The 16,679-nt window shown below is 41.2% G+C and overlaps 1 protein-coding gene across 2 annotated transcripts in view; it reads left to right on the top strand.

The window, feature by feature from the left end:
• The window catches only part of PPA2 (inorganic pyrophosphatase 2), a 36,286-nt gene that overhangs the window by 3,233 nt on the left and 16,374 nt on the right, over positions 1–16,679 (top strand). For both annotated transcript variants that reach the window (XM_066996862.1, XM_048066467.2), the window contains exons 3-7: positions 706–750; positions 9,028–9,081; positions 11,450–11,569; positions 13,928–14,014; positions 15,287–15,413. In XM_066996862.1, coding sequence (XP_066852963.1) covers positions 706–750; positions 9,028–9,081; positions 11,450–11,569; positions 13,928–14,014; positions 15,287–15,413 — 433 coding nt within the window. The remainder of the gene's footprint in view (positions 1–705; positions 751–9,027; positions 9,082–11,449; positions 11,570–13,927; positions 14,015–15,286; positions 15,414–16,679) is intronic.

Raw genomic sequence — 16,679 nt, 5'->3', positions numbered from 1 at the left:
AGGTGGTGCTATTGATGGAAGAGCAATGGGCATTTTCACCCATGTGTTATGTGGTGGCTGACCCCACGCCCAGAGTTTAAGGTTTGGAGGGATGGATTATGGTCTGTGACTTCTCTGTGGATTAAATTATAGTACAGCGATGTCTGATCAAGGCATAGAGCCTTTGATTTTGGCTGTGTGAGCAAGGAAAGAGCTTTCTGTGGGACATAAGCACCAGAGGGGGGAAGAAAGAAGGGGGGTCATCATGAAGGTCTGTGTAAATTTTGCTTTCTTTGCAGGAGGAGGAGGTAAGGCCTTGTGTGTTACATTCTTTCCCTCCTCTGATCTAAGCTTTGTGGACTTCAATTTTATGGTGGATAACTCCAAACCCATTTTCCATTCTCTGTTCTGTTTTTTATCTTTTTCAAGTGAACAAAAGGATGACTGATGTGTTTTTAACCAGCTGATGCCTAAACTGCTGATTGAAGTTTTTAAGTAGCTGGGAGAAAGTGGATGTGTCCATGTGCGTTTTTATCTTCCTCTGCCAACATTGGGAAGGTTATAATTCACAGTCAAACAGGACCAACTACCTGTTTTTAAAAGTTATAGTTTAGGCCTTTATACTTGAAAGAGGGATGTTCAATTTGCATTTAAAACTAGTGGTGTCTGTATTTATGTGAATACAATATTGTTCTCTAATGCTCTTTATTCGTACTTTCCCTACAGGATAAAGAGATTCCTGCAAAGAGGTCAAAAACTACAGCAAACGAGGTACAGATAAGTTCTCCTTTTCTCTCCCTCTTTTCTCTCCTCCACATCATTTTGCTGTTCTGCAAAGTGATCTTTCACTGAATATAGTTGACATATCTTCAAATGCAAGTCTTTTAGGCTTAAAGGGATTTAATATTCTCCCTTTGAATGGGCCTCAAATGTCAGAATTCTTTTATTCATCAAGATATTCTCAAAGACAAACACTTTTATACCACTCTCTGAAAGGTTCATTATGACTATTGCAACGTAGATATGTAATCTTTTTTTTTTTTGCAAAAACATTTGCAATGAAAAATGTCCATTAATGAAATATTCATTATGCTCTGACTGGGGTTTAATTTTGGTATGTATACAAAACTTCAGAGATGGTAAGTATGTTAGGGCAGAAATGAGAATTAGTATCTGCTTTTTACACCTGAGGGTATGTCGTTTTTTCTGTGCTCGTTTAGAAAGCCCAAAGAGAGAAAAATCACATCTGCTAATGGTTCAGCATTAACCAAGTGCTAAAGCTGAGCCTAGGAGAAGCCCAGAGAACATGGCAGGTCTGTTCAAGCTTTTTCTGTGAAACAAGAATTGTTTATGCAAGCGTCCTTTCCAAAATGTAGCAATTTTTTTTGCAGTGTTTGCCTTGCCCCCCCCCGCCCCCCCTTCATCTTCTCAATATCTGTTTGGCCAGTCATATTGCAAAACTGTAACTGCCCCTCTAATGTGAAAGAAGTGTCCTAACTGTCTGCATTCCCACAGTTTTGCAACTGCTGTGTGGCACACTGCTTCTCGTACAGTACGCCTGTCCCCAACACAATCTTGCTCTGTGCATTTCCTCTGCCTTTGCCTCGTGATTCTTTCAATCTATGGTGCTTCCATAACACTTCAGTTTTCCTGCTGCTTGGTGCCCATTAAAGTGCTGTTTGATAGATGTAGGATCATGCCTGATAGATGAGTTGTTGAGGAGAAAGAGTATGTCCCAAGAGCCTTTCTTAACAGCCTTGCACCATGAATTCCTAATTACTGGCCTTAAATGCTATGTCAGTATCTGCTGGTTGCAAAGATGCAAAGCCTGTTCTGTGCAGTGTCTAAAACTGCTTCTCTCTGTGTAGTGGGAAGTACGATGGCTTGTGTAGAACTGTTTCTAGTTCCCTTTTTCAGATCTCTGGATCAGTCTATAAACAACAACGACAACAAAAAAAAAAGCCTGTGAAGCTGAGCAGCTCTTCTTTCCCGGGCTAGTGTAGACACACCATAGTTGCTTCACATAACTCCTCATATGAGAGAACTCTGGACTGTGGTTTAACAGAACTGTGGACAAGGAGCAAAGGCAAATCGTAGAATCATAGCATCACTTGGGTTGGAGAAGACCTTTTAAGATCATCAAGTCCAACCATTAACCTAGCACCACCAAGTCTACCACTCAACCATGTCCCTAAGCACCGCATCTACATGTCTTTTGAATTACCTCCAGGGATGGTGACTTAACTACATCCCTGGGGTAGCCTGTTCCAAAGCTTTGCAACCCTTTCAGTGAAGAATTTTTCCTAATATCCAACCTAAACCTCCCCTGGCACAAGTTGAGACCATTTCTCCAGAAGAATGCTGTAAGGAACAGCGTCAGAAGCCTTACTAACATCTAGGTAGACCATATCCACAGCCTTTCCCTCATCAACTAATTGGGTTTACTTCTACTTAAATGCCTTGGCAAAAATTTTAACACATTCAGCATTATTTCGTATGATTTGACTGTGGTCCTACTGCGGAAACACTTAAGTGGATGAAAGTTAATACCTTCTTTTGTTAGAAAGAGTCACGGTATTGTATTAATACTTCAGTTTCGGTCTTGAGGCATCTCATGTGAGTATGCAAGCGAATGTGCAGTTTATAGGCTTTCCAAACATGTTTGGTCTTAGATGGTAAAATAGAAGAATGCAAATCATTTAGAAAACCCCATTTCATCATTATCTTCGGGAGGTGGGGAGAAAAGAGAGGGATCTTCATGTTCAGGAAGGTGTTGTGTCTTACACTGGGTTCTTCAGCAGCTTGGGTCACCTTGGCCTGGTGAGAAATGTATCAATGCGTGCTTGTATTCAGGGAAAACGTGGCTTAGCCAGGGCATAAAGGGAAATGAGGAATTTAGTGCCATGTGCTGACGGCTAAAGATCTTCGAAGCACTGTAATCAGTACCCTGGTCTAGGGATGCAAAAGCTACTGTTGCTCCTGGATGTTCAGTTGATCCTTGCTGAATTTGGCCAGAATTCAAAGGTGATAGTTCCTCTTGCCCTAGAAACCAAGTGGCATCTTTAAGACTTGTGCTTTTAGGGTGGCAGTTAGTTGTTACTCTCCACCAGGGCAGGCCCTCTTACGAGTGGGTGTTAAATTGTGCTGAACTGGTATTCATCAGATGGCAGTTTAGCCATGGAAAATGACAATAATTCTGCATGAGTCTCCTCAGTCTCTCTAATCTAACTTTAAATTGTTCTTGGCATTTCTTATGCAGAAAAGAAGGTCTCAAAAATTGGAGTCAACATTCGTGGGAATGCACATCGTAGAAGTTTGTTAGCTGTTTTGCAGTCTCAGCTTCTAGTTGGAGGGGAAAAGCTGTGATATTTCTATATGAAATGTTCTCAGGAACCTTTCTTCCTTGCAACATTTTAGACCTTCCAAACTCAGTTAAATTTAGCTTTTCAGCCACTGTTGACAACTGAACTTCTGTGTTTCATGGACTTTTTTGGGTTAAGACTCGAGAGAAGTTACTTTCAGGGAGAAACTATGTTGGAAGAAATCATATTCAGCTTCAAAATTGTTCAAGTTCAGTCTCAAACTTGCTGTCAGCTTGCAGTCTGAGTCTCTGCTTTGTCTTCAGCACTGCAAGCACTTGAGATCCGCACTGTCCAAGCAAATCTCTCTGAAAGGCATCAAAAGTTTCCCATTTGTGTTAGAGAGGCTGGATGTTCCCGCTGTGGTTACAGTCAGAACTGTCAGAGGTAGATTGTTGACCGTGGTCTTCCACGTCTGGCAGCAAGAAGGTTTGAAGAGGTCATGGTTTTCTTTTCAAGACAAATGTGAAGTGTTGCTTCCCTGCTGTAGTGAAAGAGTTTCTAATCCACTTGTCATGTATATGTCTTGGGTAAAGTATTCACGTTATCTCATTCAGCGGGCTCAGGTGTTCTTGAATACAAAGGTTTATTTAAAATATTGGCCTTAGGAAGGAATCTGTCCAAGCATGTAGAGATTATACTCCTAACTTGCAGACACCCACCAGAGCAGTTGATAAAGAATAGGAGGAAGCAAGACAGTTCTGGTTGTTGTGTCCTGTGGATTGCACAGTGCTGGAATGCCCCTGTGGACTTGAATTCTTCCTGTCAGGCAAGAGCTTTTGATAGATCAGGCAGTCAGGTGAGGTACAAGTGGTCATCACAGTGGTCACGCACTCTGAATAAGTGATCAGATGAAGGGCCGCATGCTGGGAACACAGTTCAAAACTGTGGTGGCAGAGTGGTCTTATGATAAAGTCAGCATGTTCCATAAGGAGGGAAAAGCTGGCATTGTTTCCCGTGTGGTACAGGTGCAAACTCTCTATTCTCTCCTAACTACAGCTTTTGTAACCTTCAGTCATTAGGCGCTTTTTGGTACATGTAACCTGGGCTGTAGCGTGTCTGTTGTGCATGTTCAGGGATTTGTGTGTTGAGTACTTCAGATGATCAGTGAAGGTTTCATCCTGATGCATGAAGTCACCCAGCCTTTTTCTATGGATCTGTCCAGTAGCTGCAAATTTTGCTTTGTGTTCTTGTAGATTACTGCAGGTCTTCCCGGTGTTTGTTATTCTTCACTCAGCTCTCCACTTAAAATCTACCGGAGTAGCGTTGGTTTACTGTGAAAGCTGCATCAGTGATTTGATGAGCTGAACATCAAAGAAATGGTTCCTTAAAACTTGAGAAAGTCTGCGTTTCGTTTTCGTCCTTGCCAAGGCTCTCCCCTGAGTAGTTGTGCAGGTAGTGTCCAGTAATCAGTTTATCAGCATGTGCCTGACATCAAGCCGTATATCAGGAATGCTTACGAGACAGGCACTCATTTTATAAGCAAGCCCCTCGTCTTGTATTTCTCGTATTTCATGTCGGTCCTTCTTTTCCTTCTTTTTTTTCCCCCTTTTTTCCTCCCTTCTTTTAAACTTCTGTTAATGAAAACATCATCCTTTGTTCAGACTGCTGCTGGACTGCAGATTGTCCTTTCAGTTCTCATTAGTCCTTGGGTGCCTGCTGCCCTATGTAGTGAATGGCTGGTGAGATTCCCTCTAACGTTGCAAATGAGCAGGTAAAAAATAGAAATTATAGGGTTTTTGTTTCTTTTCTCTGTCTTGTGAGTTCAGTTTCTCCAAGAGGAGGGTCAACAGCCCCCAAATGCAGCTTTAATACTTTCAGATTTTTTTTTAAAGCACTCTGCTATAAAAATGGCTGAAGGAACTGTGAGCTTTGGCTTACTGCTCCCTGTCATGTAAGGCTGATGGCGAATGGCAATCAGGCCTTAAAACGTGACTTTTAAAAATGAGATTATGTTGACTTTCTGTTCCTCTCTTCATATCTCTTGTTTTGTCGCTCTACTCACTCTCCATAGCTTGCTCCACTTCTGCTTAAAATTAGCTGAAACTTCAGAGTTGAGCTTTACCTATTGCAGTCCTTGGGCAGAATCATGCCTATTTAAATCCCTCCCCTCAAATGTACCACCTGGGAACTTGGGAAGACTGAGAAAGGAAATAGTTGAATAAGGAAAGGATAAGTTAGGTAAGAAAGAACTGTTTCTGAGACAGATGCATGGGAATCCAGAAGGGCAAAAATTCAGTGTCAGAAATGTGCTTCATCGCTTTTTTAGTGACACGTGATGTGCAAGTTTGTAATAAGAAGCTGCCATCAAAATGAGCTATCTTCTATAAGAATCTGTACAGCCAGAGCCAGCAGTTATTTTTGGCCGCTGGTCACAGCGGAGAGAAGTGTGACTCACAGTTTACCTGGGTACAACAGGCCGTATTTTCCTTGCTTTTCTCAACACTTGCTGCGTGAGCATGCTGAAGTGTATTTCTAGGTCTTTTTTATCTTCCTGTGGTTTTCTTTTAAAAAAAGAAAAGGCAAAAAAACCCCAAACCTTGTTCCTGTTGTCTGTATGAAATATCAGCCAAAATGATTGTTATGTTAAAAATTGTTTAATTCAGATGGAATGCAGTAAGTTGCCAAAGCTTGTTTAAAAAAAAAATAAAAAATTGCTAAAGCAAACACTTATTTACATTCTACGTGAGTTCCCATGTGGTGTAGAGTGTCTTTCCTAGGAGATAAAGGATACCATTTAGAGAGAGTTTCTTTTTTCTGATGTCATTCCCGGTTCATTTTCATATTCAGTTTTAGGAATTGGGAAGTACACTTTTGACCTCTGGTTTTTTTTCCCCCCCCTACCTCCTTCAGGTACAATAGAGCAAAAGTACAAATGTCTGTCTTCTGCTCACATTAACCCCAAACCAAAGAAGCTACATAATACCCTGGGTTAGACATCCCTCTGGGCTCTGTCAGGGCACTTTTCCTAGCCCCTGAGTTCTGTCCCTTTTTCTAAATCTAGATGAAGTCTGGACTTTGGCAAGCAGTGATCTAAGCATACCAGTTGCCTGCTGGCACGTTAAGGCAGTTAAATGGTAAATTTCCTAAAGTAATGGTTTTCTTAATGAAAAATTAACTTTTGGGGTTTCTCTTTCTGTCATTGGAAGGTGCGTCAAGTGGGTTGTTGAAACAGTCTCACCATGGCTTGAGGGAGTAGAAGTGCTCACTTGGGTTTTTGGTGAGGTGAATTTTTTTTTTTGTTTTGCTGATTGAAGATAAGATCAATTGCCAGGTGCACTGACCAGCCAAAACTCACCACTGCTTCGCGTAAGCAGTTGGTAATCTGTGGAGACGTGATGGACGGCACATTTCCGTTTGCAGCGGAGGCGAGGAGTTTTGCAGCAAGGACTTGAAGGGAGACTGTGCGAGTGGACAGAAGGAATTGGTGCCTGGCCTGGGGAAGTCAGCGTGATGGAAAAAAATGCTGGATGACATTTAGGCAAGGAGGGAAACAAGATAGGAAAGCAGAGGAAAGAAAACCTGGAGAAATATACTTCTCTCTTTCCATCTGTCAAAACTGTCTAATACGTGCTCTCCTTTCCACCCCAGTGAATCCTGCCTCATCACCGTGAAAATGTGATTACCCTATAAATAAAACTTTTTATTTTTTAATGTAAGCACTGCATGAAGTTACTTAATCTCTTGTAGATGCCTGTGGCAGTTTAGCATTAGAAAGAGTACCTCTTTTTTTTTTTTTTTTTTTGCATACGAATTAATCTGTCAGGCTGTCACATTTAAGACTCTTGACAATTCACATTTGACTGATAACACAAATTATGGAGGCCTGGTCTTAAAGCTGAGTTAAATCCAAGAGATTCGTTTTGGAAGAGCATTGTGTTCACTTCAGTCCAGCCATTGTCCAGTCCCGAGAACTGCTCTGATGAGGACCTGGAGTAGTTCTTGGCCAATTAAAGTTCAAAACAACGTTTACAGGTCGTTGTGTTTGACGTGGTGAGGAAAATGTGCAGTCGCATCTTCCCAGCAAAAACCTCAGCTGTTGTGTTTAATTCCAGGAGTAGTCTGTAAGGTTTCTGCCTGTAGCTACCAGTCAGAACAATTCTTTGACCCGCTGGCAGTTCATTAAGAGCTTCTTGTCAGCACTGGCTTCTATGCCGTGCGTTTTTTTTTTTCCAAATGCTTCTGAGATGGATGTGCAAACTTTATTTGGCTCTTTTCCAGCCTTTCCCTTACCTGCTGCTGCACGTACATTACTTTGTTCTGTGTCTGCTGCCTTAGCGTTGACGTCTTTGAGCTCTCTTTTCGAGTACTTGTCTGCTTCAGCTGCGCTTGTATACATAAGGTGTGCCTCGTGCAAGTGATGTGAAGCACCTTTCTCCTTTTTGTTCTTTCCTCTTGTTTAATGCGTTTGGTTATGACCTAATAGGGAAAAGTGATTCCATCTTACGTGCTTAGATGCCACAAATTACGATACAGGCACAGTACTTAGGGATGGCAAATTGCATTTACATTTCCTGGAGTTTGCCATCAGGATTGTGCGTAGCTTGTGATCTCATGGGGAAAACCGTGAGTGACAGCTGGGATTTTCCTCTGCTTTCTTGCTTGTTGCATTCCAGTTGGGAGGGGAGGAGATCGTAGAACCATTGGATTGACATTAATCAATTGACTGTGGCATTGACCCTCCTAATTGTGTGTTCCTTGCAGCTGTAGGATACAAAGAGAAAAATCCAAGTATTTAAGTGTCTGCTACAGGCTTCATTGCAGTGTAGTTCAAGAGTCAGCACCATTCTTCAGTTAGTTTGGTTTTATTTTTTCTACTTATGTCTTCAAAAACATATTTTGTATTTCCTGAGCTGGTGCCATCTTTAATACCAACACAAGTTTTCTTTCTGTATGGAGAGATGTCCCAGGCAGTGGGATATTTGGGATTATTTCAGTAATTGTGAAGAAAACAGGTGATAGGCATTGCTGGGTGATTTGGTCTAGTTACCCATTTTAATACTCTGTCCTCCTTGGTAGTGCTTGGCCCTGACAGCTTCAGAAGAGAGCTTGCAGCAGTTACACAGTGCTTTTCTCATGTCTTGTTAAGAACTCTTAAACAATTTTCATTATATTTCTACTGGGAAGAAGGCTTATGCAAACACGAAGTGCCTGTGTCCATGTCCTTTCTCTGCCATCACTTCTGGATTCATTTGGCCTCACTTCAACCAGACTGGACTGAGAATTGTCAGTGGTGGTTGTGTTTTTTGTATGGCGACAAAAGGAAGACCTGAAGAAATAAATCCCCATGGTGGGGGAAAACACTGCCCTTACCAGTGCCTGAGGGAAGCTGACTCCTTCCTATAGAAATGTCCAATCCTTTTTTCCTAGTGGCCTGAGCACTGCCTCGTCACGAACCATTCCACAGGCTTATTGAACACTGTGTGAAGGGTAATACTGATACTGGAATAAAAAGCATCACGTGTATTTCCATCACTCCTTGTTTGCATTCTCAGAGGTGAATGGGGGTGGAGGATGAACTGGGGAGGTTGAGTATTATTGTGAGGAACTAAGCGAAGCGTGCTTTATGTAAAAGCAGCTGGAATAGTGAGATTTGGTGCAGCTGAATGCAGAAGAGAGAATTTCTTACTGCAAAACGTTAGTTACCAGGTGGGTTTTATTTTCAGTTCTTTCACTGTTTCTGTTTTAGGTCCTGTTTAATATGATCGTGGAAGTGCCTCGTTGGACGAACGCAAAAATGGAGGTAAGTAAGAAAAATACCTTGAATATATGGGCATTGATGAAAGTTACGGCAGCGCAGTGGGTTTCAGTATTCAGAGTTTAATCGGTGTGGATTGCTCTTTATACGTAAAATTTTCAGTTAAAATATTAAGTTGTGCATACAGACGTTTCCGTTGCCATTAAAGAAGGTGCTGAGGTTGTAATTGTTTCCCCTTTGCAGGTGAGCACTGCTTCCTGCCAGCCCCAGACAGCAGAGCGCAGCGCACCTGCAGCAGAGCCCTAGAGTGCTGGGCTGCTCAGTCGTACTGCTGCTCGCTTGTAAAACATTTGGTTCAGAGGCTCTAAGTCCTCTCACTTCCAGCATATAAACGGTAGTGTGATAGGCTGTGTCCTGACAAAAGGAGTGGCAAATGAAAAAACCTTTCCTTGTGACAAAAACTACGTCAGGGCCTCACTCATTCGAAGTATCTACTCCTGCTGGAAGATGTTTCGAAAGGAGAGCCCAGTGGTTGTTCCTCTGCTCTTACAATGTAGAAGCTGAGTAATGCTTCATTCGTGGAGTTGGTGAAAACAACAGATCTCACCAGGATGTTTCTTACCTTCCTGAACATTTGTAATAGTTTTAGGAATGCTTTCCAGATGCTTTCAAGGAATTTTGTGGTTGAGCTGTTAAACTACTTCGACTACTAAAAATAACACCAAAGAGCCTCCTGGCCTCTTGGTTCAGAACTTTTTCTCCTTTCCCTGATGCTGGAGTACCATTTGAACTGCGTTTGTCGCCTGAGTTTTAATTCTAGAAGTAGGGCTACTTTGGATAATTGCCTTGTATTTTAGGATGGTTTATTGTGGAAGCTGAGCTCTCTTTTTCAGAGTTTCCCTTTGCCACTGAAGTCCTTGCTTAAAGCACATGTTGCTCTCCCTCTCCTTTTCTTGGCACGTTACGTTGAGGGTAGAGAGGTTTGCTGTCCTGTGAGGTTCAGAAATCAGAGGGTTTGGATGTTTTCTGGCTTGGTTGGAGCTCAGATGTAATACATAACTTTTAAGAGACCTGGAGGTTCCTGTGTTAAGTAAGGCAAACAGTTGTCTTGCCTTGTCATCGTGGCCTGACAGTCCTTCAATGCAGACTCTGTTATGGTGCCAGCACCAGCTCTTGTCTGCGTCTTTGTGCTGAGATTCCCTCACTTGGAATGGAGACTGCACGAAATTAAACCTCGCTGTAGGATGAATGTGTTGCATTTCTCTTGTCCTTCCATAGATTTTATTCAAGGTGCTCTTTATGGAATTTTATTGGTCCCTGCCCACTGTTGTCAGTTGATCTTTGCACCAGTTCACATCAAGAGAAAAGAGTGCTGAGCTCCGCTTCTGTCAAAATCCCAGGTGGCATATTCAGAGTCTTTACCATTAACTTAGGAAGCAGGTAGAATCAGGTGTGAAAACAGAAACGTTGGGGGGTTACTTACGGAATAACTGCCTGCTGTTGACAGGACAGTGTGGTCCGAAAAAGAAGAATTCATTTGGGATGACTTTGCTTCTGGCATTCTAGCTAAACGACAAGGGTGTTAAAATGGATGTGAGCACAAGCTGGTATGGCCTGAGCTTGTGTGCTCAAAACCTGTAACAAATGTGAGCTGGTTCAGGTGAGTCAAGCTACCATGGGTTTTGTTGTGGTGAGGAGTGGCAAAAGGACAGTTCAGGTGAATTAGCTAACGTGTGGTAGGTAACTCACGGCAGTGGGTTGGTATTTGAGGTTTTGGGGGGATGATGGCAGTAATAAACTGCTTTGCAATAAGTAGCTAAGCTCAGTCCTTCTGGGAGCACTACTGCAGGAGTAAAAACACCTTCTAATGCTAATTTAACTTGTTCCAAGCCAACACAAGTTGGCCTGTGGTAGCTGTGCAGAGCTTGTCCCTACTAAAAAAGCATTTGTTTGCTGAGAGGTATGGAGAGAAGGGGTGTATGCAGTAGGAGAGCAAAGAGCGGGGGGTGGGTGAGATGACGCTGAAACAATTCCCCTGCTGCTGTCAAAGCCCCTGTTGTCTGAAGAACTTTCACCATTTGTATCTTTGTTGAATTTGTACCAAAGTTCAAGCGCAGGAGCCTCTGACTTAGGTTTCTTTCGGTATTTGTGTTTGACTGTGACGGTCTCCTCATAAATTCATGACTTTCTCTTCTGGATTCATTTTTCTTGCATACTTCACAGCGTTATTTAAAACCTTAATAAGCAGCTTTTTGAACATGGCTCTCGAGATTTACAGTGAGGCCATCATGCTTTTAATACTCCTCAAACAACAAGCACATGCTCCCAGATGGAGCTAACTGGTTGGGTACGGAATGAATTGCTTTCCATCTGACACTTCTTTCTTTCTCTCTGTCTTTCACGATCTGTTTAGATTGCCACCGAGGAGCCGTTGAATCCCATTAAACAAGATACAAAGAAAGGCAAGCTCCGATATGTGGCAAATATCTTTCCTCACAAGGGTTATATATGGAATTATGGTGCCCTCCCTCAGGTAACATTTTTGTTATAATGGTGAAAGTTTTCTGTCTTCTGTGGAAATTGCCTTGTAAATCCTGAGTACTGCCGGAATGCAAATCAGTTGCAAGAGAGATGTTTCTCTTTGATAATTTGTAAATTAGGATTTTTTATGTAGAGCTTTATTGTGTCTGTAAATTTTGATCAGAATTCGGGTGTGGGTATAAATACAAGCTCAGTTTCAGGAAGGAGTTAAATGACCAAGAAATCTTGAGTCTTTAGCCTGCATCTGTGTACCATAGTGAAAAAATTAAACTTTTGTGGTCTTGCATTCAAAATACTTGTTCAAGTAGCCCCTTCCTGTTTAAGCAAGACATTTTTAAACTCCATTAGGATCTTCATGTATTGCAGCATGAATGTTAATTGGTATTATTTCTTAATATCTTTAAGAAAGAGGAACACAAGGACTTTTTCTTTAGATTAAACCTCAACTGCCTTAGTTAACTTTGCTCTGAACTCGGAGACTTTACTGATCATGGCACTTTCAAAACTTCGTTTGAGTCTTGGAGAAAAAAACAACTAATGTCTGAATTTTTTAACATAATTGAAGTTTTAAAACTTTTTTTTTTCATTACTCTGAATAACACATTGGATTTAAAATAGTATTTAAGATCAAGATGAAACTAAAAAAAGATTTCTTTACACTTAAATGCATGAGCAGTGAAAGTTTACTCCTGAAAATCTGCTTACATATTTCCTCCCTGAAGAGGAGATATCAGGTAGGTGGTGGAGGAGGACAATGAAGTCTTTATCCAGTCAGCAGTCTGAGTAGTCCGAGTTTCCAAGTAGGCATTGTTGGGAACCAAGAGTTCCATTTAATATTTTGAAATTTGTTTGTGCCGTCGTACAAAGCCAAAATTGAACACTTAAATATTTTCCTGCACAAAGTGCGTTATTTTGGACTGATGACACATTCCCCAAGAGATGCATTCAGCTCCCCTTACTACCTTGTCAGTCATACAGCTGGAGATAATTGTCTTTCCTTTTTTTTTCCCCTGTAATGACTTTAAAAGGTCACTTGGATCATTATACTTGTCGAAGTCTCAACAATACTCCAGATTCTTACTAGCTACTCTCACAAACCCTGGGCCTGATCCAGTTCTGGGTCTCCACTGTCTCAAGAGGACTTTTCATCAGAGTCAGCAGTTGCCAGAAATTCAGCCCTAGCATATAGCTAAAAGATACATATTTGTGGCTGCTGTTTTATATTCTGGAACAGAGAAGAAAAGTTACTCCAGAAGTGTAATTGTTGCAGGAATTGCTGTGCTGTCTAGGTAACGCTACCATTCCTAGCTAGCTTCCCTTCTGTTCTTACAGAAACTACAGGTGGAGAGGTGCAGCGGGGCTAGAGAATGGCACTGATAGAATGAAGCCTTAAATAAGTGCTTTGGAAGAATATTGGAAAACTAAGTTTTAGGCTGAAATTCTCTCTTGACTCCACTTCTGTCATTTTTTCTGGTAATGATGCTGCTATCTAAATACCTGACCATTTATTTTTCACAGTTGTAGCATCAGTCAAGTTCTCAAGAACAAGAGTATGAGTTGGAGGCTTGACCGTGGACAGCTGGAGCTAGCAGTATAGCTCCTTGTAGATGGTTTTCTAACATCTTTTCCACAAAACCTCATTGGTCTTAAAATTCTTACCAGAAAAACCTCTCAACTGTAGAATGATGTCTTTCGTTCCAAGCAAGTAAGAGACAAAACATGTACTGGCCTTTTTATAAAGTTATACTAAGCTGGCTGTGATTCCTTGCTCATATACTGCTTAGAGTAGGGATTTGAACTTACCTCTCAGGGAACCTTGTTTGGTCTCAAGCTGCTGGCAGTTCTTGGGCTTGTGCACATCTTTGTATGCAAAACTCAGAAATGTTTCAGACCTAAATTCAGAACCTTACAGAGTCAGTTGGATGCTGACAATTCCATACCCAGGAGCTTGGGCAGCTCAAAGTCTAGATGATTTTGAAAGCAACTTACACTAGCGTGGGTGTATCTAAAGAGTATAGTAAAAATGTGGTTGTAGAATATAGTTTAATCCCACAAGTGCTGGTAACCAGAAAAATGTATGTTCTGGCTCCTCTGATGACTTGATCACTGCAATATCATAAAGTGTCTTATGTGTCTTTGATGCAGTTGATCCATTTGTTACTGTTATCCATCCTCAGTCCATGGTTTGTTAGGAGTTTGTTTCTTTTTTTTTCTTTTTTTTTGTTGAGCAAGTCCGTTCTCAGCAAGCTGACATTTTTATTGGTGTTCTTATTAATCTCAGTAATTTAGTGGTTAGATGAATTGTAATTGCAGACCAGTTGGTAACTCATAATTCTCTTTCCTTTGACAGACCTGGGAAGATCCAAACCATAAAGATGACATTACAGGATGCTGTGGGGATAATGATCCTATTGATGTTTGTGAGATCGGTTCAAAGGTTGGTTTTTATCAAGATTAATTTAATGATTTGGTAATAGTTTTTGAAAGAGAATGGCAGGTGGGAAACAAGAAAAGGTAGCAGTAGTCGGTCTTGGGGTGACTAAAATATGAGCAGAGGGTCTAAGAATAGATAAGAAAATGGTGGATTTAAAAACAACAGCAAAAAATGGAGGGGAAAAAAAGGATCTTGTAAAGTCTGGGTGCTGGATAAAAGAGAAAGCTGGAAGTGAACACTCTGAAGTTGTATAGCTGGACAGTGAGTTTTGGATGGAGGAGGAGAGGGTTAAGATTTTGAGGAAGGAAAAAGAAGACTTCTTTTTCCCCTGCTAGCAGCACTAAAGATGAGACTAGTATTCTGAAAGATGAAGAAATATGGCAGTGTCATGCACGTAAGATTATAAGGTCAAACCCAACTAGGGGGTAGGTTTAAGTTTTCTCATGGGTGCAAAAAGAAGCAGATCCCTCTTTAGAGGAGAAGAAGAACCTGTTGCAGTTAAGAGATATGGAGTGGGTGGATGAAAAAGAGGCACAGCAAACACCAATAATAGGTGTAAGGGAAAGGTTTAGCTCACTGAAAGAAAATTCCATGTATCTGGAGGCAGCAAAAAATGTGACAATTCTCTGTGGTACCAAAGATGGGGTAAATGAAATTAATGAGTTTGGATGAGGGATCTCTTGAGCTATCTAAGGTAAAAGGAAATTTAACTGGTGACCTTAGCAAAGGTGGCTTCACTTGAGTGAAGGAACCTAAAGCTGAATTTGAGGGGATCCAGAAAGAGTTGAAAGGAAGTATTACCTGGTGTGAAAAAGGTCCACAGGAGAGTGCAAAAAAGAGTTGTGCTCATGTTTTTGGGGGTGGGTGGGTGGCTGTGTGTGTGTGTCCAAGAGACAGATGAAAACCAACAGTTGAGAAAGCAGAGAATCAACAGGCATGAAGGAGCTAGAAAATGAATAAGAGATGTTTTTGACTCGCAGATTGGGGCAAAGATCAAGAAAGTGCATGGGGAGGTAGGGTAGAAGAGAAGAAAAAATATTGTAGCTTCTGTTGTCTTCTTAACTAAACGCTGATGGGAGAAGAGAAGGTTTAAGAATAGAAAAGGTAGGAGAAAGGCTGTTAACGTGAAGGTGATGTGTATCAGGTTTACAGATTGATCTTGTAATTCTGTTAGCTGCTGGCATGATCAGGTAGCAAACCATTTTGTCTGCAACATAAAAGATGAATTCCGTGTAGCATTTTCCAAATCTTTTTGAGATTACGTTCTGTTTTCAGGTTCGTTCTTCTGGTGAGATTGTTAAAGTGAAGGTGTTGGGTGTTTTAGCACTGGTTGATGAAGGAGAGACAGATTGGAAGATAATTGCCATCGGTGTGGATGACCCAGAAGCCCAGAATATCCACGGTAAGTATAGTTTTACCTATCTTATAGCAAGTTGTGTCAGCAACTTCAACAATTGTACCTGAATTTGAGCCATGCAGGAGAAGAAGAGGTAGATAGTCAAGAGGCAAAAACTTTCTTTTTTTCATTGTTTAAATTCAGATGTTTCCTTCAAAAAGGGCATGTGTATTTTCATTTTAAAGGTTCACTGAGGTTTTCAAGAGGGCGTGTCAGGCAGAAAGTCTTTTGACTTCGTAAACACAATTCCCTTAGAAAGTGACCTCTTAAAATTAGCCTTACTTCCTTTGTAGTAGTACATATTTACTCACTCAGATGACGTAGTACGCTGTTTTCCTTGCTGAAAGTGTTTTTTTCCTTTTGTATTCGTGGGCGTTGTATTGCATTCTGAGAAGGGCTGTACATTTCCAACGTTTTGTCATTTGTAACTGGGTTACTTCCAGGGATTGTTGCCTAATAAGAGCAGTTAGGTTTCACCTTTTAGCTTGGCAATTTGCAGCGTAAGCTGCTGAAGCAGATCACCCTAGTACCAGCCCTGATGATGACTAGTTTTGCAGGGTGAAATAATCCGTGCAGTGCTCCCTGTGACCTTGCTTCTGGTATCCAAATGGAACTCAAGAAGTAAAATGCTTATATGCAGTAGTGTGAATAGAGTGTGAGGTATATTCCTTTTTTTTTTTTTTTAAAGAAAAAGATACAATTATGGTAAACCTGGAGGGAGTTAGGTTTTTACAGCACAGGTAAAATGCAACTCTTCTCTGGATAAACAGAGGTTCACTTTCTCAAATGCAGTCATACTGGGAATCACGATAATGAAGTGAGCTTTGGCTGAAAGTTAATGATTGTTATGAGACCAAAAATCTCATATATAGCATTAGGTGTGTATGGTCAGAGCCTCTTCTTTGTTGGCAGGTGTCTCCGAGGCACAGAACGGCCTTTCCCTAGGAGTAGGGGTATCCTGTAGTTTTTGGAGGAATTATGTTTCTCAGCCATTGGAACTTTTTCCCGATTTCTGAACGTAAAGCGTATCACTGGGCTGGCCCTGCATTCGGTTTTCTTGCAGGTTGCTTTGACGTGGGGAATACTTGAGTTGTGGGGAAAGAAAGGGAGAAGAGGCAGTGAGGAAAAGGAAACTCTTGGGCTGATGCTGATTAAAATAGTGGGGTAGATGAATTGTTAAATAACGTTTATGATTCTTTAATTTGGCAGAAAGTAATAAGTTCAGCTTAAGGAAATAGTAAGTAATAGTTTGCTGTTAATGTTAGTTTCAAT

Source organism: Anser cygnoides, chromosome 4 (genome assembly GCF_040182565.1).
Source record: "Anser cygnoides isolate HZ-2024a breed goose chromosome 4, Taihu_goose_T2T_genome, whole genome shotgun sequence".
Taxonomy (NCBI): Eukaryota; Metazoa; Chordata; class Aves; order Anseriformes; family Anatidae; genus Anser; species Anser cygnoides.
Note: the sequence above shows the minus strand (reverse complement) of the source record. Positions and strands in the feature narration are given on the sequence as shown.